Genomic DNA, 21,861 nt, shown 5'->3' with positions numbered 1-21,861 from the left:
CCCTAGCACGATATTGTCCACTTTGGGCCCCCTCTCTGCCCTCACGGTTTTGTTTTTGGGAACTCACAAGCAACTTCCCAATGGGTCACCCATCCTGGGATTGCTCTAGCCCCCAACTCGCTTAACTTCGGAGTACCCATGACTCCGAAGCCAGTGAGCTTCCAAAAGGCCTCATGCTAGGAAGAGAAGTGCCCACACACATTTAAAGCACTTCACCTTTCCCTCCCCGAGCGATGCGGGATTGCTCACCGTTCTTGTTTCCCCAAGACACAGGCCTTTCAATCCACCCCCCTTGGGGCCCAGCGTCCTCGCTAGCACACTTCCGGTCGGGGTCCAGCTCTAATACCATTTGTCACGACCCAACTCCCCTAGCACGATATTGTCTACTTTGGGCCCCCCTCTCTGCCCTCACGGTTTTATTTCTGGGAACTCACGAGCAACTTCTCAGTGGGTCACCCATCCTGGGATTGCTCTAGCCCCCAACTCGCTTAACTTCGGAGTTCCCATGACTCCGAAGCCAGTGAGCTCCCAAAAGGCCTCGTGCTAGGAAGAGAAGTGCCCACACACATTTAAAGCACTTCACCTTTCCCTCCCCGAGCGATGTGGGATTGCTCACCGTTCTTACTTCCCCAACACACGGGTCTTACAACTTGGTTGTGAATTAATAGCCTAGCTAGAGCCCACTTGGTTGTCAGTTAATAGCCTAGAAGCTACTTAATGAAACTTGCAATTGATTAAAGCAACCGCATTTATACTGCTTTTGGTTGTGAATATGTATACTGCTTTTGGTATGTTTTGGTAAATTTGATTTCAGGTTTGTGTTTGATGATTTGATTTAAGAATTTGATGTTGGTTTAAAGACGACTCAGGATCGTCCACTCTACCAATTTAAAATATGAATGTTTCGATTATAGGGTTATTCCTATTAATTACAAATACTTGTCCTCTACTTATTTCGTCTAGCAACATTAGTTTGGAATTTTATAAAATAATTAACTGGGCACCACTACAGTAGTGGTGATTAGACCTGGTAACCATTTTCCTGAATGAGTCAAAAAAAGGACCTCCAAATTCCAAGCATGCAGGCATGCAATGCAAGGCCAGAATTTGTTAATGAAGAAGATATTTTCATTTGTGTCGTCTTCCAAGCAAATACAGATATCTTTTGCCACCGTTGAAGACATGTATATTTGCATATTTAGTCATCTTGTTGTGAAGTGTCAAGTGCATTCAAAAAATATTGTGACATTTCATTTACATAATTTTCAGATCGATTGTTTTTTATATACCGCAACGGATGATTCCACCATTTATAGTCGAAAAGAATAGTCACAATAGGTTTTTCAAACTAGAAGTGATCCCTTCCTTTTTTTAATTTTAAATATTTCTAACTTTGAATTTTCTTGTTCTTGATTCCCATCCAGATAATAAGTTTCATAAACAGGTCTATTTTTATAAGGTGTCTCTTTAAAGTGAAATTGATCATTTGTTTTTTCCTATAACCATTAAGCCGTGTAAGTGCATCCAAATAACCACTAAGCCATGTGCCGTGTGGAATGTACAATCTTGAAGAGCAAATTTATTTGAGGAACAATCTTGAACAGCCACCCCACATTGCAATTATCCAAAAACTGTCTATTTTTTTTCATTCCAACATTCATTTCTTTCGTTGATTTTTTCATTCTTGGGAAGTTGGTTTCTCGTTTTATTTTAGATGAATACATTCCGATCTCATTAATGTGATCAAATTAAACTTGATGATGATGGTTTTAATGTGGATCGTGATGTTTCTGACTTTTTGAAACAGATCGGGAAAAGGGTGTTTTGTCATCCATGAAAGTACTCAGAAGGATGCAAATTGATTTGTCTCGAGTTATCATGTGATGCAAATTGAATCAACATCTATGAGTGTTGACCAGATCACATCATTACTTTATTATTTATGTACGGAAATCTAATAAATACCCACAAGAATGCAATTTTTGGCTTCTTAATGAAATGTTTCCTAAAATAATTGGAATTATCTCCAAATGAAACGCTGAAATATCCACAATCAACATCTCCTGAAGGTTTCTAGGTAATGTCGAAAAGAAAAAAAATATACCCTTCTCAATCAGTACAAGTCTTTAGTCATATTAATCGAGATAGCTCTAGCTGAATAACCACTCCAACGAACTTGGTTGTGAATTAATAGCCTAACTAGAGCCCACGCGGTTGTCAGTAAATAGCCTAGAAGCTTCTTAATTCAATTCATAATACATATATATTTATATATTTTCATTTTGTTTTCTAAGGAAGTCAGCAAAGGCAAAAGTTTCGTTGTTATTGGGCATCGCAGAGCGATTGTTTATGTGGTATATGTTTTGGAAATTTGATTTCTAGTTTGTGTTTGATGATTTGATTTAAGAATTTGATGGTGGTTTAGAGACGACTTAGTACCATCCACTCTACCATGTTAAAATATGAATGTTTCGATTATAGGATTATACAGTGTTACACAAGTCGATTATAGGGTATATGACGGATTGTGATGTTTCTGGCTTTTTGATAAATAAAAGAGATTGTGACATTGTCTGTACAGTTTCAAGGAAAGGGATGTTTTGTTTTCCTTGAAAAGCATGGTCCATATTTAGGTGGCCGGTATTGACTTGTCTCGACTTATCAAGTGGTGCAAATTGAATCAATATTTATGAGTATTGTCAGTAGCGTTTATGCTAATAACTCTTCTACAAAGAAGCAGTTTATTGTTTAATTGTCACATGATTGATGTGTAAATGAAGTTGGGGGATTTGCATTTGAGTTTTTTAATCATTTTCTTGTTGCTCGGTCCCATACCTCTCAAGTCTTCCATTGAGGATCCCACTTACATGGTTGTTATTTTAGTTGAGAGAGAGAGAGACATTGAAGAACCCTCAAATTTAGTTGGGGGACAATCTTGTGTAGCCACCCTATAATGTATTTCGATGATATGAACTGTCTATCTTTTAGGTACTCCTTCAAAAATATCTCTACAAAAAATCACTTGAATTCGAAACCCATTTGACTACTCGATTAATGGTTGTTATTCTAGTCTTTTCTTGAAGCACCGAGTTTGTCAATTTTGTTGGTCACAACTAGATGTCTTAATTTCCAATTTGTCTAATTTTTTGCAAAGATGATATATGAATAAAGACTTGAAAAATTGACTATTTAGATTATCTTTTGCTTCATGGAAGTTTAGCTAACAACACAGTGAATGTTTAGTTTTCTTTCTTTCTTTTCTCAATCTGTTTTGTTAGTTTTATTTACTTTTTTATATTCTAAGTGGCTTTTGAATGTTTAGGGGAAGAGGATTGAGGTAACCTTATTTTAGGAGTTCTCTTGAAAATTTCAACTGCAACCATACTTCCTAGTTTAGGGAGTCATATAAATGCTTTAATTCTTTTTTAGTCTAGTTCTTGGCTAATTTTTTTTGGCAATTTAGTTCTTGATTTTACAATTTAAAAAAAAAGTCAACGTTAAATCAATATTTTAAATATTTTATAATAAAACAACATTAAATATAGGGAGCCACTAGCTGTAGCAGTTTTCTCTTTTCTCGTAAATTGAAAAAACATAACTCCATCTATACTCCATATCCATCTTTCCAAAATAGAGAGTCTCTAGAGGTCTAAAGATGTGGTTTAGGGAGTCCATTGTAGATGCTTTATTCAACTACAACATGTGTAGCTGCTTTGGCGCCTTTAAAGAATTAACTTATTTTAATTTTTAGTTGACATAAATTCTTATTATTTGCAATATTGGAAACTTGAACTTTGAAGTTAGATTTGAAGACAATAAATATGCTAAAATTCCATGTTTTATCATTCTTTGTGCATTAGTAAAATTATTAAAGTTCAGTCTTTCATGCTTGAATGTTGACTAATCATATTTTAGGTGTTTAATTGTTAATTGCATCTGTCATTATGTGTTGATTGCTGAGATTTGTATTGTTATTGCTTGTGGTTATTAAAAATTAGAAAATGTTTCCTAAAAACAACTCTCTAGATAAATACTTTCTTTAAAAAAAACTAATAATGTGCCTTTCTGGAAACAGTTTATACTTTCTCCTCGGGCTTTATAAAACGGACAATCAGCCCTGGTCATAATTACAAACGTAAAGCTAAAAGAAAAGAACAAAGTAATTGGAATCTGTGAGAGTGCATGAAACAAACCCAGGGGGCTTAACAATAATGGAAAACCAGAAGCACCTTCAGCCTTTCTTCTTCATTCTGTCGTTGGCCATGCTTGGGAATATCCCGCTTTCAATGGCGAAGGAAGTGATACAAATACCAGTAGGAGTAGTTCTTGATTTGAATTCCTCAGTGGGAGCAATTGCAAACAGCTGCATGACCACGGCACTCTCAGATTTTTATGCTAAGCATGCTCATTATCAAACAAGGCTTGATCTTCCCACCCGGGATTCAGCGGATGATATTGTTACTGCAGCATCTGAAGGTGGATTAGACACTACCTTCTTTCCAGCTATATATTTTTGGCCACACACACATACACTCAACCTTTTGATCTTAGCTAATTAATTTAATTCATTCAACATTTGTCTGTTGAATTCATGCAGCCTGGTATATGATGAAGAAAGAAAAAGTGCAGGCCATCATTGGACCTCAAAGGTCAGCAGAAGCAAAGTTTGTGATGGAGCTTGGCAGAAAGGCTAAGGTTCCCATCATTTCATTCTCTGCCACCAGTCCCTCTCTTTCTCCATCTCGTAGCCCATTTTTTGTCCGGACAGCCTTTGATGACTCTGCTCAAGTAAAAGCCATAGCTGCCATCATTGAAGCTTATAGCTGGTTGGAAGTTGTTCTCGTCTATGAAGACACTGATTATGGCAATGGTTTAATTCAGTATCTGGTGGACGCTATCCAGGAGGTTGGTGCTCGAGTACCTTACAGAAGTGTCATTCCTCCATCTTCTAATGATGCTGAAATTAGAAGGGAGCTTCGCAGGTTAAACTCAACTTCAACAAGAATATTTCTGGTGCATATGACTGCCTCCCTTGGGTCCAAACTCTTCATACTAGCAAAGAAGATAGGTATGATGAGCGAAGGGTATGCATGGATTGTTACAGAAGGGCTATCAACTTTGTTAGATCCTGTGAGTTTGGAAGCCATGGATTCAATGGAAGGTGTGTTGGGAGTAAGGCCACATATACCAATGACAAAATGTCTTGAAGACTTCATGATAAGATGGAAAAAACCAAACAAGATGACTGCAGGCCTAAACCTCTTTGGATTATGGGAAGAATCCTTGATGAATTAAAAAAGAATGAAGTCGATGAAACCATGCACGGGGGGCCTGTTTAAGGCCATAGAGTGCCTTGTGGAGTTTGCAGACATATTTGGAGCGAAGAGGGTCAGCAAAACCTGGGGGCTGCTTCATATAAACCTCCTCCTGTAAGATGCCATTCAGAAAGGCATTACGAACATCAAGTTGTTGCAAGGGCCAATTCCTGGAAAGAGCAATAGTTAAGATAGTGCGAATAGTAGCTGGCTTGACAACAGGACTAAATGTTTCATCATAGTCAAGGCCCTCCATTTGATTAAAGCCCTTGGCAACTAAGCGTGCCTTGTGTCTTTCAATAGTGCCATCGGCTTTTCGCTTGACTTTGAAAACCCATTTACAGCCCACGACGTTCATGGTTGGTGTAGGAGGAACGAGGGACCAAGTTTGGTTCTTCATAAGGGCTGTATATTCTTCGTGCATCGCTGCCTGCCAGTGAGGGAATTTAGAGGCTTGAGTATAACTTGTAGGCTCAATTGAGAGAGGATCCGTAAGAGTTGCAGTTAAGGCATGGGGAAGAGGATGGCGTGTGGAGTTGTAGACAAGATTATGAAGGCTGCGGAACCCACGTGGTGGTGGTGTAGTGGCTGGAGTTGTCGGAGATGACTCGATTTCTATTGAAGGAGGGGAAGTGCTTGCAGATTGATGAAGAGGATGGTCGGATGGAGATGAAGACAGAGTAGAGAGCGGAAGAGGTGTTGCTGGTGGTGAGAGCTGGTTGTCCGTAGCAAGGTTAGAAGGAGGTGGAGTAGTTGGGGGAGCTGGAGATAAAGGAACATGAGGAGGCTCCAATAACGTGGGTGCAAGAGGTATTGACCTGGAATCATGAGAGGACTTGGATAGAATATTAGTGTAAGAAAAATCAGATTCATCAAAAGTAACATTCCTTGAAATATACACTCGCCTAGAGATTGGTTCAAAGCACTTGTACCCCTTGTAGTGATTGTCATACCCGAGAAAAATACACTTAATAGACTTGGAGGAAAGTTTATGCTTGTTGTATGGCACTAAGTGTGGAAAACATGTACAACCAAAAGACTTGAGAAACCGGTAGTCAGGTGGGCGTTGGAACAACTTCTCATAGGGTGAAACTTGACCAAGTTGTGTAGTTGGTAACCTGTTGATAAGAAAGACAGCAGTGGAAAAAGCTTCGAGCCAAAAACTCGAAGGTAAGTGTGATTGGGACAACAGGCAAAGTCCCATTTCAACAATATGTCTATGCTTACGCTCAACAATTCCATTTTGTTCTGGTGTGTAAGGGCATGAAATGTGATGTGTGATGCCGTGTTCATGAAGAAAATTAAGGAATAAACGATTAGTGAATTCCCCACCACCATCAATTTGTATGGTTTTAATAGAATGGTTGTGTTGTTTTTCCACCAATCTTTTAAAGAAGACAAACGTTGTAAGCACATCGGATTTCTTTGCTAAAGGATAAAACCACACAAATCGAGTGTATTCATCAACAATAGATAAATAATAACGATAACCAAAATTTGAGGAGACTGGGGCTGGTCCCCATAAATCTAGATGAAGTACTGCAAGGGGTTCATGAGCATAAAAAGTACGATTGGAAAAGGGAAGTCTACATGATTTTCCCAAAGGGCAAATATGACAAGCCTTATGAGAATCAACCTTACCACTAACAGGCAAGTGAAATTTATTAAGTAAAATACGAAAAACATCATGAGACGGATGGCCAAGTCTTGTATGCCAAATATCTTGGGTAGTCCTTTCACCATAAAAGACTAGCTTCCCTGAGATTATAGGATCTGCTTGAATATGGTACAAGTCGCCAGAGCTACTGCCAGTGAGTAATGTCCTCCCCGTCATATTGTCCTTTACATGAAAACCATTAGCATGCATCTCAAAATAGCAATTATTATCCTTAGAAAAACGGTGTATAGACAATAGATTCTTTCGGATAGCGGGAACACATAGAACATTAGTAAGTTTCAAAGGACCAATATTAGTTTGACCAATATGACTTATTGAGAGACGAGTGCCATTACCTACAATAATGGAATCATTACCTGTATATGGCTTCACAAAGGGGAGTTGAGAAGGACTAGACACCATATGATGGGTTGCCCCGGAGTCAACACACCAACTTGTGTTAGTAGGAACAGATGGTGAAGGGATATTGGAGGTGTTGGACTCTGCCATGTAGGCGTAATTACCACGATCAGGACATACACGTGAAGTGTGGCCTTGCCGGTTGCACATCTGACAGGTTTCTTGAAACTGAAAAGGAGGTTGATATGGTGGTGTTGGGAGCAGTGGTGGACGTCCATCATGTGAAGGCATTGATGATCTAGTATCTGTTAGAAATTGAGGACGACGGTGATCACGACTATTTTGCCAGCCGTTGTCGCGAGTGAAGGTCCCGCCATTATGGTAGTTGGAATTCCAGTTAGGAGAACGACCTGAATTTCTTCCATTATGCCAACCGCGACCTCGACCTCGTCCTCTTCCAAAGTTTTGAGACCGGGTTTGAGAATGGGTGTGGTGAGTGGTGCCTTGGGCTCGGTTCTGAGTGGCCTGATCATTGGTACTGCGATCAGAGGTGAGTGCTACACTTTGTGATAAGGAGAGGGAAGACATCCTCTTCAGCAACTGTTCTTCCTGTATTAACAAATCATAAAATTCATCAAAGGTTAGAGAGGGTCGAAGATGAAGGGAGGTAGTAAATTCTTTGTATTCATGGCCTAGGCCATCGAGTATATAATTAATAAGTTCGCCATCAGAAATTAAGGTGCCAGCTGCAGTGACAGAATCAAAGAGAGACTTGGCGTGGATCAAATAATCAGCAACTGACTTTTCTGGATCCTTTTTGAGGGTGCGTATCTGATCTCGCAGGGTACGAATATAAGTTTTGGACAAGGGTGACAGTCGTTTCTCAAGCAGCGTCCATGCCTCATATGCTGTAGAACATGGAATCAGAAGGGTCTTAATAGAAGATGAAGCCGTGGCCTTGATCCAACTTAAGACTAGTTTGTCTTTTGAATAGGCTGGATTGAGAGAACCATCGGGAAGTTTCTTCTGAGGATGGGTTTCTGTCTTAATCACATCTTCCAGATCATGTAATTCTAGTACATCTTCAAACTGAGATTTCCAACAGAGAAAATTATTACGATCCATTGGTGTTGTAAACAAGTGAGCGATATTGAAAGAAGTTGGAATAGAAGATGGTGTGGTGGTCATGGTATTTTGAAAAGTAGTCTGAGAGACAGAAGAAGAGTTTATAGGAGAGGAAGAGTTTGTCATTAGGATCGAAAAGGGGTTGCTAGCCTCTGCGAGGCTCTGATACCATGTAGAGAAATAACTAGGGTTTAGAGAAGAATAAGAAGTAGAATAGAAAGAACACCCCACGATGAGTATTCTGGTTGTATTGGATTTCTTTTATATGCTATACAGTTGACTTTGTACATGAGTATAAACAGAGTAAATTATACAAACGGTAAAACATAAAATAGGCAGTTCCAAGATTATAGGGATTGATTGAGATAATGAAGCAATCACACTTGAATGGCTACAGACTGCCGTGACTTGTGGGGAGTGCCTTGCATATTCATTGGCTGATGGGTAGGATGCTCTTCAATGGGCGTATGATACAGTTTGGGCACTGGCAATGGCGGTGGAGAAAGTGGGAACAACAAGTTCTAGGTCTATGAAACAAAACACAAGCTTGGAAACCAGGAACATGGGTAAAAATCTTCTTGAAACAATCCTAAGTTCAAAATTTCAAAGCCTAAGTGGGAATTTCCAGTTGGTCAAGGGACAGTTAGAACCTTCAACCTTTGAGATATTCAATGTGATTGGCAGTAAAGAAAGGATTATTGGATATTGGATTGACCAACAAAAAGGGCTGTCAAGGCAGCTCAAGTATGATAATAGTGAAGCAGAAAAATCTGATGTAAAGAGAAGACTCAAGCAACCAATTTGGCCAGGGGACACTACAGACCAACCTGCAACAAAGAAACTCAGGATTGGAGTTCCAATGAAAGAAGGTTTTAATGAATTCATAAAAGTGGAAAACAAAAATATATCGGGATTTGCTGCTGATGTCTTCTTTGCTGCACTGCCTAAACTACCATTTCCGCTTCCCCATGACTTCTTATGCTTCAATGGGACATATGATGAACTTCTTTACGGAATCAAAGCAACGGTAAGTTTTATTTTACAGGTTAAATTAATGGTCATCCTCTCTTTCTCTCTATCTCCTTCTCTAATGTACTTTTCAATTGGTGATTTAAAATGCAGAAGTATGATGCTGTGGTGGGAGACACAACAATTGTAGCTAATCGCTCATTGTATGTAGATTTTACATTGCCGTATTCAGAGTCAGGAGTGTCAATGGTAGTTTTGGTGGAAAATAATGAAAGAGGCAATATTTGGATTTTTTTGAAGCCGTTAAGTTTGGATCTTTGGCTGACAACTGGGGCAGCCTTCATATTTACAGGTTTTGTGATATGGGTTCTTGAACACCGGGTAAACTCTGAGTTTAGAGGTCCACCACAACAACAACTTGGCATGATATTCTGGTTCTCCTTTTCAACTCTTGTCTTTGCTCATAGTAAGTTCTCTTCTCCTTATACCAAAGCATTTGTTTTCTTCAAAATTCTCAATGAAGCTTGTAGTCTAATTAATAATGCTTTTTTAATGCTATAGGGGAGAAAGTGGTGAACAATTGGTCAAGATTAGTGCTCATAATTTGGGTTTTTGTGGTCCTTATCCTGACACAGAGTTACACTGCAAGTTTAGCCTCAATGTTAACAGTGCAGAGATTGCAGCCTGTATTTACTGATATAAGAGAGATCAAAAGGAATGGTTATAATATAGGATATCAAAAGAATTCATTTATTAAAGGGTTTCTAATGGACAATTTAAGGTTTGAAGAATCCAAGTTGAAACCTTATGTAACTGTGGGAGCAAATTTCCTCCCACGAGAATATTCCGTTGAAAGATTCCCCTTTCTTCTTCGCCGCCTCCTTCTCCCTGCAAAATAAAATGGATAAGAGGACCACACCCGGGGGGTGTTGGCCAAAGGCCCTCCGATGCCTAAGTTAGTTCAATTGATTTAGGGAAAAATCAATAGCTAAATAGGGTACGGAGATATATATGTGTGGTGAAAACCGGGCGGCCGGAGCCTTATGTAAAAGAGAGAGAGAGAGAGAGAGAGAGAGAGAGAGAGAGAGAGAGAGAGAGAGGAGTTGGCTAGGATTTGTGAAGGGAAGAGCTCTCTAGAGTTTTAGTAGAAATTCTGACGTACCTCATCCTTGTGCGTGGCCAAGTATTTATAGGGGGCCTTGGTGTGGTTGGTGAGGTAGGTGAGGTTGGTACATTTATGGATTTGATTAATTAGGGAATTAATCAAATCCCTAATTGTGGTAGGTGAGGTTGGTGGAGTTGGTGTATTTAGGGATTTGATAATTAGGGAATTAATCAAATCCCTAATGGTGGTAGGTAGGTTAATTTCCAACATAATTAGGTAATTCCTCATTTAATTGGATAACCCCCAATTAAATTGAGTAACTCCTAATTAGGTTTAGAAATTCCCAATTAGGTCAAATTATCCCCAAATGGAAGGAATTAGGGTTCTGATTTAATTTGGTTCCCACAAATGCCCCCCAGCTTCTGCATGGCGCGTGGTGGCATGTAGGAGATGTAGATCGTCTGTTGGGCTGTCCAGTTGTAACTGGGCTTTCTTCTTGGATTTGGGCTCCTCAGTGGAGGAAGTTGGTGGTCTGCCCCCAGCCTAGGATGTTGAGAGATGGGAGTAGAATTGTCCATACTCTGATGATCTGCTAGTTGGGCAGGAGAAGTGTTCTGCCAGTCTCCCCTCCTGGGTGTAGACAACAAGAAGGTTGGCGCTATGCGAGACACTCGGGACGTTCTGCTCAAGCCTCCTACTAACAAGCTCGGAAATCGTGATCTGCTCCATGAATTAGTCCACTCGCGAACTAGTTCGCCTGCCGAGAAGCAAAGAGATGATATTCCTGTCCGAAGTTCGAGTCACCTGCACCAGTCAAAGGATGGAGATCGAAGCGGGAGGTCTGCTCATGGCTCAGTTGTTGAGACACGGGCAGTCAAGAGTGGAGTTGATTCTGCCTCATGGACTTCTTTGGAGGCGAGGTTGGCAGAGGCTAAGAAGATGAGAGAGTCATCTGCCCGAGCGAAGGGTTCTTCTGCAACGTCAGTTGTTGGTCCCAAGGTTGACAAGCCCAACCCCACAGGAGGTGCATGCGTGTCTGATCTGCTCAAGACGAACTTTCTGTCAAGCCCGTTCACTTGTGCTGAATTGGTTAACCACGTCCGCCAGGCCGGCGAACTTGGCACCCTCTCGAGTCTTTCCTTGGAAAAACAAAGGGAAGCGACACTCTATTTGCTTAAAAAATGATTAGTTTTTGCTGCTGAAAATATATGAAACTCGTCTGCTGTTGCCCCCTCTTCTGCTGGTGACTTGGTTAGTCGAAAAGATGCCTACTTCCGTCTTGAGCGCAAGAATGCTGACGTCTCATTTGGTTATGACAAGCTTCTTGCTAAGTTTGGCGCCTATAACAAGTCTGCATTAGAGATGGAGACATTGAGGTGCTCTGCCCTGACTTGTCCCATGTGCAAGGAGGAACTGAAGAGCAGGTAGCTGGAGCGGATGCGGCTGAGGAGGATGTAATGGCAGATGTCGTGGAGCAGGCAGGTGGAGCTGCTAAAGGCATGGCTGGTCAGGCGGATGCAGAAGAGACTGCAGATCAAGGACCTCCCGCCAACGTATCGGAGTAGATGAAGATTTCTTTATTTCTTTTCAGCTTTTGTAGTCTGCTTTCTTGTTTAGAATAATTGGTCTTATTCGACCATCATCCTTTTGTTGAATTTGGCCGGTTGGTCTGTATTTTGATGGCGCATCTCCCTTTGGAGATTTCTGAGTGCCGAGGTCACCCTTGGGGGGCTTCGGGCGTGTTCTACATATCCCGTAGGATGTTTTCACTTAGAAAATTGGCGAGGGCCAGGGTCCCCCTTGAAGGACTCCGGGCGTGTTCTGCATATCCCGTAGGATGCTTTCCCTTAGGAAATTGGCGAGAGCTAGGGTCCCCCTTGAGGGACTCCGGGCGTGTTCTGCATATCCCGTAGGATGCTTTTCCCTTAGGAAATTGGCGAGAGCCAGGGTCCCCCTTGAGGGACTCCGGGTGTATTCTGCATATCCCGTAGGATGTTTTGGTCGTTGTCCTGCATCTCCCGAAGGACGCTGCTTATGGACAACTATATGACTATCCTGCCTCCCTTAGGAAACGGATAGGAACCTGGATATTTCCCGCAGGAGGCATGGAGACCTCCTTTTAAGAAATTCCTGGCGCGCCCTGCGTCTCCCTTAGGACACTTTTTTGCGGGCTGCGTCTCCCGAAGGACGCTTCTGGTCGTCGCCCTGCGTCTCCCGAAGGACGCTGCTTATGGGCAACTTATGTGACTATCCTGCCTCCCTTAGGAAACGGATAGGAACCTGGATACTTCCCGCAGGAGGCATGGAGACCTCCTTTTAAGAAATTCCTGGCGCACCCTGCGTCTCCCTTAGGACGCTTTTTTGCGGGCTGCGTCTCCCGAAGGACGCTTCTGGTCGTCGCCCTGCGTCTCCCGAAGGACGCTGCTTATGGGCAACTTATATGGAGATGTTCTGGAATGAGTAAGCAGATGTGACACTCGAGAATGGAGATAACTGAATACAAAAACCAGAAACTTCTAACGGTTGCTTCTCTTCTTCAGAGGTGTGCATGGCTCAATCATCTGCTTGGGACTGAGCAGTCAGGAGGAAGTGTCATGGATAATATTTTTGGAGATGGTAGGCATTCCATTGTCGTGGAATTTCCTTCCCTTCCATGGTGTCCAGTGTGTAGCTTCCTCTGCCTCCAATCCGGCTGATTACGTAAGGGCCTTCCCAGTTAGGATTCATCTTTTTTGACCCTTGCCTCGGTGCAGTGATGAAAGCTTTTCTTAATACGAGATCGCCTGGTTGAAACTGTCTGATCTTTGACCTTTTGTCGTAGTAAGACTTCAACTGTTGTTGATAGGCAGCAACCCAGACAGTAGTTTTCTCTCATTCGCCTTCAAGCAAGTCGAGGTTGAGCCTCATCTGCTCAGAGTTCTGATCAACACTGCCCACCTCAAGGCTCAAGGAGGGGACAGTGATGTGAGGAGGGATGACCGCTTCCGTCCCATAGGCGAGGGAGAATGGAGTTTCGCCAGTCGATCTTCGTTTGGTGGTGCGATAAGCCCATAGTACTCCGGGGAGTTCATCTACCCATTTCCCTTCGGCGCCTTCTAGCCTTTTCTTCAAGCAGTCCAATATGACTTTGTTAGATGCCTCGGCCTGTCCGTTTCCTTGTGGATACCTCGGGGTGGACAGGTTTTGTTTGATCTTGTATTTTGCGAAGAAGGCGGTGATGTGCTTGCCGATGAATTGTGAGCCATTGTCGGTTACTAGTGACTGTGGGCAGCCAAACTGGCAGATGATGTTTCTCCAAATGAATCGTTCTACATCGGTTTCTTTGGTAGAGGCTAGAGCTTCGGCCTCAATCCATTTAGTAAAGTAGTCGGTGGCAACGATCATCATGTCTTTCTTGGCAGGCGCTGGTGGCAAGGGACCCACTAGGTCAATGGCCCATTGCATGAATGGCCAGGGACTGTTTTGCGGATGGTAGACTTCGGCAGGCAAGTTAGGAATTGGCTTGTATCGCTGGCAGCGATCACATTTCTTGACATATTCGGTGGAGTCGTGGCGCATGGTAGGCCAGAAGTAGCCTATATTTAGAGCCTTCTGGGCGAGTGATCTGCCCCCAGAGTGATTGCCACATTCGCCGTCGTGAATTTTACATAGAACCTCAAGTGTTTGAGGATACTTTATGCAGGTGAGATGAGGGCCGGAGTATGATCTGCGGATGAGCTTGTTGCCGTGTATGTAGTACCTCGCGGCCTTCTGCTGGTCCTTTCTGGCTTCGGTCTTGTCCGTTGGCAGATTTCCATTCATCAAGTAGTCGATGATGGGGTCTTGCTAGCTGGGGTCCTCGTTGATCTGCATTGTGTTGACTGGCTCTATTTCTTCGATGCTTGGTCGGTCAAGGTGTTCGACTGGGATGGAGCGTCTGAACTGGGTATCCAGCGCTGATCCTAAGCTTGCCAGAGCATCTGCATGCGCGTTCTCTGCCCGTGGTACCTGTTGGATGGTGAAGGTTGGAAACGCCTTCAATAGCTCTTGGACTTTGTCAAGGTACAAGATCATCCTTGGGTGCTTCGCCATGTATTCACCTGACGCTTGACTCGTGATCAACTGGGAATCCGAGTAGATGGCTAGCTTCTTGATTGCTAGCTCCTTCGCCAAGCGCAGGCCAGCGAGTAATGCCTCATATTCTGCCTCGTTGTTCGAGGCTGGGAAACCAAGCGTGATGGCTTGCTCCACTAGGGTTCCATCTGGGGTGATGATGACGACACCTGCTCCTGCTCCTTTTTGGTTTGACGCTCCGTCTACACGTAATTGCCACATGTCTATAGGTTGGCCAGGTTCGGCAGAGGTACCATCTGCTTTTGACCTTTCCTTTTTACTGTTGACCAGTTTTTCTTCATCGGCTGATGGGGTGAATTCTGCCACAAAGTCTGCTAAGGCCTGGGCTTTTATTGCGGTTTTTGGCCGATAGAGGAGGTCATACTGGCTTAGTTCTATAGCCCACTTCATGAGTCGTTGAGAAGCATCAGGGCTATGGAGGATTGATCTCAAAGGAGAGTCAGTCATGACGATGACTCGATGAGCTTGATAGTAAGGTCGCAACTTTCTTGCGGAAACTACAAGGGCCAAAATGAGCTTTTCCAATTTCGGATAGCGAGTCTCTGCATCGAGGAGAGCTTTTGAAGTGTAGAATACCGGATGTTGGGCCCCCAGTTCTTCTCGGATGAGAGCTGAGCTGACGGCTGAGTTGGACACTGCCAGGTACACAAACAAGTCCTTACCAGGAACTGGTTTTGAGAGCAGGGGAGGTGAAGTGAGGTAAGTCTTTAGATTTTGGAAAGCTATTTCGCACTCCTCATCCCATTTGTCTCTTTGCCCTTTCTTCAAGGCTTTGAAGAATGGTCTGCACTTGTCGGTAGATCTAGAGAGGAATCAGTTGAGGGCCGCTGCTCTGCCTGTCAGACTTTGTATTTCCTTCATTGTGGAAGGTGACTTCATCTCGAGAATAGCCTTAATTTGGCGTGGATGTGCCTCGATGCCTCGTTGTGTGACTAGGTATCCCAGGAATCGGCCGGACGATACCCCAAACGTGCATTTACTTGGATTCAGCTTCATGCGATATTGGCGGAGCAGGTTGAATGCCTCAGCGAGGTTTTTGATGTGATCTGCACGCTTAGGAGCTTTGACCAGCATGTCGTCCACGTAGACCTCCATTGTTTTGCCGATCTGTTTCTTGAAGATTTTATTCACAAGTCTTTGGTAGGTTGCTCCGGCATTCTTTAGACCAAAAGGCATAACCTTGTAGCAGTAGGTCCCTCTCTCGATGATGAAAGAGGTTTTTGCCCTGTCATCCTCGTGCATCAGGATTTGATTATAACCAGAGTAGGCGTCCATGAAGCTGAGCAACTCATTGCCGGAGGTGGAATCCACGAGTTGGTCAATTCTCGGCAACGGGAAGTTGTCTTTAGGGCATGCCTTGTTGAGGTCGGTGTAATCGACGCAAACTCTCCATTTCCCCTTTTCTTGTTTTGCCACCAGAACAACGTTGGCCAGCCACTCTGAGTAGGAGACTTCTTCGATGAAGCCGGCGGCTAGGAGTTTGTCGATCTCGGCTTCAATGATTGCGACCCTCTCGGGAGCGAAGTTGCGTCTCTTCTGCGCCACTGGCTTGCTAGCAGGGTTGACGTGGAGCCGGTGGCAGATAATGTTTGGGTCGATGCCAGGCATGTCAGATGGCGACCATGCAAACATGTCTTTGTTATTCTGGAGGAAGGTGGTCAGCTCCACCTTCTCGTCTGGGCTTAGGCGCGAGCCGATCCGCGCTTTTTTGTCTGGCTGGTCAGGATCCAAGGGTATTAGCTCAACGTCCTCTTCGGGTTTCCATCCTTCTTCTGGGGAGATCTCTGGATAGATTCCCTCGGCTTGGTCCTGACCCTTTAATTGCTATAAAGGAGTGATATTCGCTTGTCCAACTGCCTGATTCACAGGGAGGAACTGTGTTATCTTGCCTTTCTTCAGCCCTTGAGCCGAACATTTCCTCGCCATTGCCTGGTCGCTGTTGATCTGGCCGACACCGCCCCCAGGAATTGGGTAGCGAATTTTCTGATGTGTGGCAGAGGTGATGGCGTTGATTTTGCCAATCCATGGTCTGCCCAGGATGCCATTGTAGGGTGAGACTTCATCAATGACCATGAATGTTTGTGAGCTTATTACAGGTGGGGAATAGACGTCAAGGTCTATTGTGCCCACAGTAACTGTTGTTGCACCATTAAAGCCAGTCAGCGATCTGGCTGTTTTGTTGATCTTTGCTTCCAAGCCCATCTGTTGAATGACTGCCAGTTGCAAGATATTAGCTGCGCTGCCCTCATCTGCATGGATTCGGTCGACCATGGCTTGAGCGATTTGAATGCTAATAACAAGGGCGTCGTTATGTGGCATGTCGAGACCGATCAGGTCTTTCTTCTGGAAGTCGATCACAGGGTCGTCTTCTGCTGGTAGAAGGTCGGTCGTGATTTGGGAGATCATAGTGGCCTGTTTGATCTTCCTCTTCTTTTCTTTGCTTGTCAATCCAGACTCCTCAGAGTCGGCCAGGATTGTGTTAATTCTTATGAATTTCTGAGGTGGTTCCTTGGCGGTGTCACGGTTTTCAATTTGCTGGATGGCCTGCTTTGCAATGAATTCCGTGCAGTGACCTTCTCTCACTAGTTCTTCAAGATGCGTCTTCCAGGCAAAGCAGTTGTTTGTAGTGTGCCCGTTCGTCCCATGAAAGGCACAGTATTTCCTGGTATCCCTCTTGTCTGGATCTCCTCTCAAGGGTGGTGGTCTTTTTACCCAAGGTTTGTCTTTCACTTGGGCTAAGATTTGATGTATGGGGATGGAGAACTTTGTGTAGTTCTCTCCTGCCATAGCGTCCCCTTGTGGGTGTGACCTGCGTTTGTCCTTGTTTTTGTTGTTAAACCCATCGCTTCTTTGGCCTGCCCGTTTAGACGGCTGATCTTCCTGCTTAGTAGATTTCTTTGCGGCGATTCGATCATCATCCTAGAGCGCATAGCGTTCCGTGGTCGCGAAGACCTCTGCCAGAGTTTGGCTGGGAGCGATAGCCAGCTCGCGGTATAAGTCGTGTTCAACTGGAAGGCCTTTCTTGAAAGCAGAGGACGCAATTCGGTCGTCACACCCTACGATGTTGGCCTTTTCTGCTTTGAATCTCTTGATGTAGTCTCGAAGGGATTCGTCGGATTTCTTGCGTAGGTTGAACAGATGATCCGGGTTCTTCTTAATCATCCGGTAAGAGGTGTACTCTTTAGTGAAGACGTAAGTCAGCTCCTTGAAGCTGTCGATTGACCCGGATGGTAGAGTGTGGAACCAGTCTTGGGCTGCTCCTCGCAAGGTCATTACAAACACCTTGCACATCAATGCGTCGTCGGTCTTGTGAAGGATCATGACATTTTTGAAGTATTTTAGGTGACTTTCGGGATCGGAGTCCCCTTTGAAGTGGGTAAACGAAGGCGTCGAGAATCGCTTCGGGGGAGCAGCCCGCTCAATCTCGGCAGTGAAAGGCGTGGAGTTTGCCTGGTCTATCTCCTTGCGTAGTGCATCTTCGAAGTTCCCGCCAGTCCTCAAGTCTCGAAGTCGGTCATTCACAAGCTTCTCAACGTCTTCCGCACGCATTGCTAGTTGGTTACGTTGGCGACCCTCGCGATTTAGGCGACGCTGATTAACTTCCTCATTGACTCGCAAGGTTCGATTTTCTCGGCTGTGTTGCCTGGGCGGCGTGTTGGTGGACTGCGCCTGCGAAGGGTTTTCTGTAGCTTGTCGATGAGAATCGACTCTTCGAGATTGAGCAACGGAGCGCCTTTCCTCGTGATCCACATTGCGAAAGTTATCAGGTTGACGTCCCTGGGAACCTAGCCTTTCATGAATGTTCCTCTGTGAGTGGTCAGCGGAGCGCCTTTCTTCACGATCCATATTGCGATGTGTGTCAGGTTGACGACCCTGGGAGCCTAACCTTTGAAGAACATTTCCCTGCGGGCCCAGTCGAGCGCGGATGTCAGGCTGTGGGCCCAACCTTTCACGCACATTGCTCTGAGTGTGGCTTTCGGATGCTTGTGACATGTTGGCAAACTGATCACGTTGTTGTCCCTCTCCTTGTCTGCTTGCTCCTGCTCGACCTGCTTGGTATCCATCGAGCTGCCTATCGGCGCGTTCGTCCATCCTTCTCTCTTCGCCCAGTGGTCCAAGGCCAAGATTTTGAGCCAGATTGATTTGGTTGAGGAGCTGCCTCATCAAATTGCTTTGGTCGTCCATTCTCTGAGCTAGTTGGTCAACTCTCATATTGAGGTCTGCTTGACTTCGTGGATCGGGAGGAGAGAAGTGTGTGGAGCCCAACTGCATACGGGCTAGGGTTTCATGGGAGGTGTGCGCATGAGCGTGTGTCGAGCGTGGAGGCAATGGAGGGAATGCTTGAAGTTGTTCCAAGATTGGGCCTAAGTCGGCGGTGGTAATGAGCCCACCTTGATGGGAGGTTCCACCATGCTCGGCGGTGGTGCCATGAGGGTGGCTAGATCCGGCCACGGGGCCTTGGATGACGGCAGTGGCCGGCGCGGTGGTGAGAGGTGGTGGTGCCACCATGTCGATCGCGGGATCATGGGTGGAGTGGCTATGAGCCGTCGCGGATTTTGCCATCGCGGCGGTTTTGCCTCTCGTCTTCTTGCTTCCAACCATGGTTGTTTGGAAGGCTTTGGTGAATTGGAAAAGTGTGGAAAATGGATTTAGAGCACGCTTTGAGTATAACTCGTGCTCTCAATGAAAGCACCAATTTGTGGGATCAAATTTCCTCCCATGAGAATATTCCGTTGAAAGATTCCCCTTTCTTCTTCGCCGCCTCCTTCTCCCTGCAAAATAAATTGGATAAGAGGACCACACCCGGGGGGTGTTGGCCAAAGGCCCTCCGATGCCTAAGTTAGTTCAATTGATTTAGGGAAAAATCAATAGCTAAATAGAGTACGGAGATATATATGTGTGGTGAAAACCGGGCGGCCGGAGCCTTATGTAAAAGAGAGAGAGAGAGAGAGAGAGAGAGAGAGAGAGAGAGAGAGGAGTTGGCTAGGATTTGTGAAGGGAAGAGCTCTCTAGAGTTTTAGTAGAAATTCTGACGTACCTCATCCTTGTGCGTGGCCAAGTATTTATAGGGGGCCTTGGTGTGGTTGGTGAGGTAGGTGAGGTTGGTACATTTATGGATTTGATTAATTAGGGAATTAATCAAATCCCTAATTGTGGTAGGTGAGGTTGGTGGAGTTGGTGTATTTAGGGATTTGATAATTAGGGAATTAATCAAATCCCTAATGGTGGTAGGTAGGTTAATTTCCAACATAATTAGGTAATTCCTCATTTAATTGGATAACCCCCAATTAAATTGAGTAACTCCTAATTAGGTTTAGAAATTCCCAATTAGGTCAAATTATCCCCAAATGGAAGGAATTAGGGTTCTGATTTAATTTGGTTCCCACAGTAACCATTGAGGAGTATAACCATGCACTATCCAGAGGAACCAACAATGGTGGAGTTGCTGCAATTTTCGATGAAATCCCTTACCTTAAACTGTTCATTGCAAAGAATTGTTCCAAGTACACCATGGTTGGACCAACCTACAAAACTGATGGATTCGGCTTTGTGAGTTCTCTGTCTTAATTTTCTTTGATTGAATTGTTATATATCCATAAAAACCAGAGTGTACAGTGCTGCAACAATGGTTCCATTTCTTATATCCATATGCTAAATTTTTTTTTTTTTTTTTTGCCTTCTAATACATCAGGCCTTCCCAAGAGGGTCTCCTCTAGTCTCCTACATGTCAAGGGTAATCTTGAATGTCACTCAACATAAAGATACGATGGATTCAATTGAGCGGAATTACTTCACAAACCAAACCAGCTGTGATGATCAAAGTGCCAAAATTTCTTCAGATGGTCGAAGCCTTCACGTGTCCAGCTTCGGGGGACTCTTCATCATCGCAGGTGTAGTCTCCATGTTTTCACTTTTGATGTACTTGTACCGTTTCCTTTGCTCACAATGGCCTACTTTGAGGACCACGATTCATTCTGAGAACTCATTTCGGTCGAAAATGGTTGAATTGGCAAAGCATTTTGACAAGAAAGATCTCACTTCTCATCCTTTTACGCGAAGAACATCCAGAATACATGCTGTGGATACTCCTGATGAGACAGCTATAGGAGGTGTACATGATGCAAATGATATGCAGAACAACTCAGCGGTGGAGAACAATATTGATGTGAATGAAAATGAATCAAATGATGGAAATATCTTATCAGGGCATACTGATTCATCTATCCATGTACCTAACTTGTCATCAAAGGCTTCCTATATTTCCATTTTAAACCTATAAGTTACAGTAAAACTATATGTGTAAACGTCATGATATATTGTTGTTCATTCTTATATCTCACATCATTACTTTATTATTTATGTACAGAAATCTAATAAATACCCACAAGAATGCAATTTTTGGCTTCTAATGAAATTTTTCCCAAAACAATTAGAATTATCTCCAAATGAAATGCTGAAAGATCCACAATCAGCTGAGCCTCCATTGTTCGTCCCTCCTGAAGGTTTCTAGGTAATGTCGGAAAAAAAAAAAATTACCCTTCTCAATCAGTACAACTATTTAGTCCAGCAGCACTAGATAAGGTTTCGAATCTAAATTCATGGATGGGATTTTGTGTGTCTTTGGAATATGTATAGAGCTTCATTTTTAAATTTCTTATCAATCCGAAGTCAAGTCAACTGAAAACTTGCAACGAACTTGGTTGTGAATTAATAGCCTAGCTAGAGCCCACTTGGTTGTAGTTAATAGCCTAGAAGCTTCTTAATGAAACTTGCAATTGATTAAAGCAACCGCATTTATACTGCTTTTGGTGAAGTCGTACACATCATGATGGTAATGTTTTCGTAATTTGATTTCAGGTTTGTGTTTGATGATTTGATTTAAGAATTTGATGTTGGTTTAAAGACGACTTAGGATCGTCCACTCTACCATTTTAAAATATGAATGTTTCGATTATAGGGTTATTCCTATTAATTACAAATACTTGTCCTCTACTTATTTAGTCTAGCAACATTAGTTTGGAATTTTATAAAATAATTAACTGGGCACCACTACAGTAGTGGTGATTAGACCTGGTAACCATTTTCCTGAATGAGTCAAAAAAAGAACCTCCAAATTCCAAGCATGCAGGCATGCAATGCAAGGCCAGAATTTGTTAATGAAGAAGATATTTGCATTTGTGTCGTCTTCCAAGCAAATACAGATATCTTTTGTCACC

General features: G+C 43.5%; 3 protein-coding genes and 1 pseudogene across 4 annotated transcripts; 2 read left to right on the top strand and 2 right to left on the bottom strand.

Moving 5' to 3' along the window:
- The first annotated feature begins 4,136 nt into the window (after positions 1-4,136).
- LOC148297475 (glutamate receptor 2.6 pseudogene) lies at positions 4,137-5,295 on the top strand (annotated as a pseudogene). Its single transcript, XR_015832956.1, has 2 exons — positions 4,137-4,476; positions 4,598-5,295. The product of XR_015832956.1 is annotated as a glutamate receptor 2.6 pseudogene (transcript).
- A 3,627-nt stretch (positions 5,296-8,922) lies between these two features.
- On the top strand, positions 8,923-12,096 carry LOC148297474 (glutamate receptor 2.8-like). Its single transcript, XM_088247174.1, has 5 exons — positions 8,923-9,484; positions 9,580-9,892; positions 9,988-10,235; positions 11,153-11,663; positions 11,882-12,096. The coding sequence occupies exons 1-5, from the start codon at positions 8,948-8,950 to the stop codon at positions 12,094-12,096; spliced, it is 1,824 nt and encodes a 607-aa protein (XP_088103300.1). The 5' UTR covers positions 8,923-8,947.
- A 2,260-nt stretch (positions 12,097-14,356) lies between these two features.
- On the bottom strand, positions 14,357-16,276 carry LOC148297473 (uncharacterized). The gene is made up of 2 exons (XM_088247167.1): positions 15,625-16,276; positions 14,357-15,186 (listed from the first exon to the last, which is right to left on the bottom strand). The coding sequence occupies exons 1-2, from the start codon at positions 16,274-16,276 to the stop codon at positions 14,357-14,359; spliced, it is 1,482 nt and encodes a 493-aa protein (XP_088103293.1).
- A 192-nt stretch (positions 16,277-16,468) lies between these two features.
- On the bottom strand, positions 16,469-17,431 carry LOC110764891 (uncharacterized). Its single transcript, XM_088247161.1, has one exon. It carries the CDS (start codon positions 17,429-17,431, stop codon positions 16,469-16,471), a length of 963 nt encoding a protein of 320 aa, XP_088103287.1.
- Positions 17,432-21,861: the final 4,430 nt, after the last annotated feature.

Source organism: Prunus avium, chromosome 1 (assembly GCF_965620075.1).
Source record: "Prunus avium chromosome 1, drPruAviu1.hap1.1, whole genome shotgun sequence".
In the NCBI taxonomy this organism is placed as follows: domain Eukaryota; kingdom Viridiplantae; phylum Streptophyta; class Magnoliopsida; order Rosales; family Rosaceae; genus Prunus; species Prunus avium.
This window is presented reverse-complemented; position numbering and strand designations above follow the sequence as displayed.

What these genes read in the sequence shown, in the direction of transcription:
- LOC148297474 (XM_088247174.1), top strand. Translation starts at nt 8,948, where the DNA reads ATGGCGGTGGAGAAAGTGGGAACAACAAGTTCTAGGTCTATGAAACAA. An exon ending in AACTCTTGTCTTTGCTCATA is followed by an intron (nt 9,893 to 9,987) that starts GTAAGTTCTCTT and finishes TTAATGCTATAG; the next exon opens with GGGAGAAAGTGGTGAACAAT. An exon ending in CGAACTTGGCACCCTCTCGA is followed by an intron (nt 11,664 to 11,881) that starts GTCTTTCCTTGG and finishes GCCTATAACAAG; the next exon opens with TCTGCATTAGAGATGGAGAC.
- LOC148297473 (XM_088247167.1), bottom strand. Translation starts at nt 16,276, where the DNA reads ATGTTTGCATGGTCGCCATCTGACATGCCTGGCATCGACCCAAACATT. An exon ending in TCGCATGAAGCTGAATCCAA is followed by an intron (nt 15,187 to 15,624) that starts GTAAATGCACGT and finishes TCCTCGATGCAG; the next exon opens with AGACTCGCTATCCGAAATTG.
- LOC110764891 (XM_088247161.1), bottom strand. Translation starts at nt 17,431, where the DNA reads ATGGCAGGAGAGAACTACACAAAGTTCTCCATCCCCATACATCAAATC.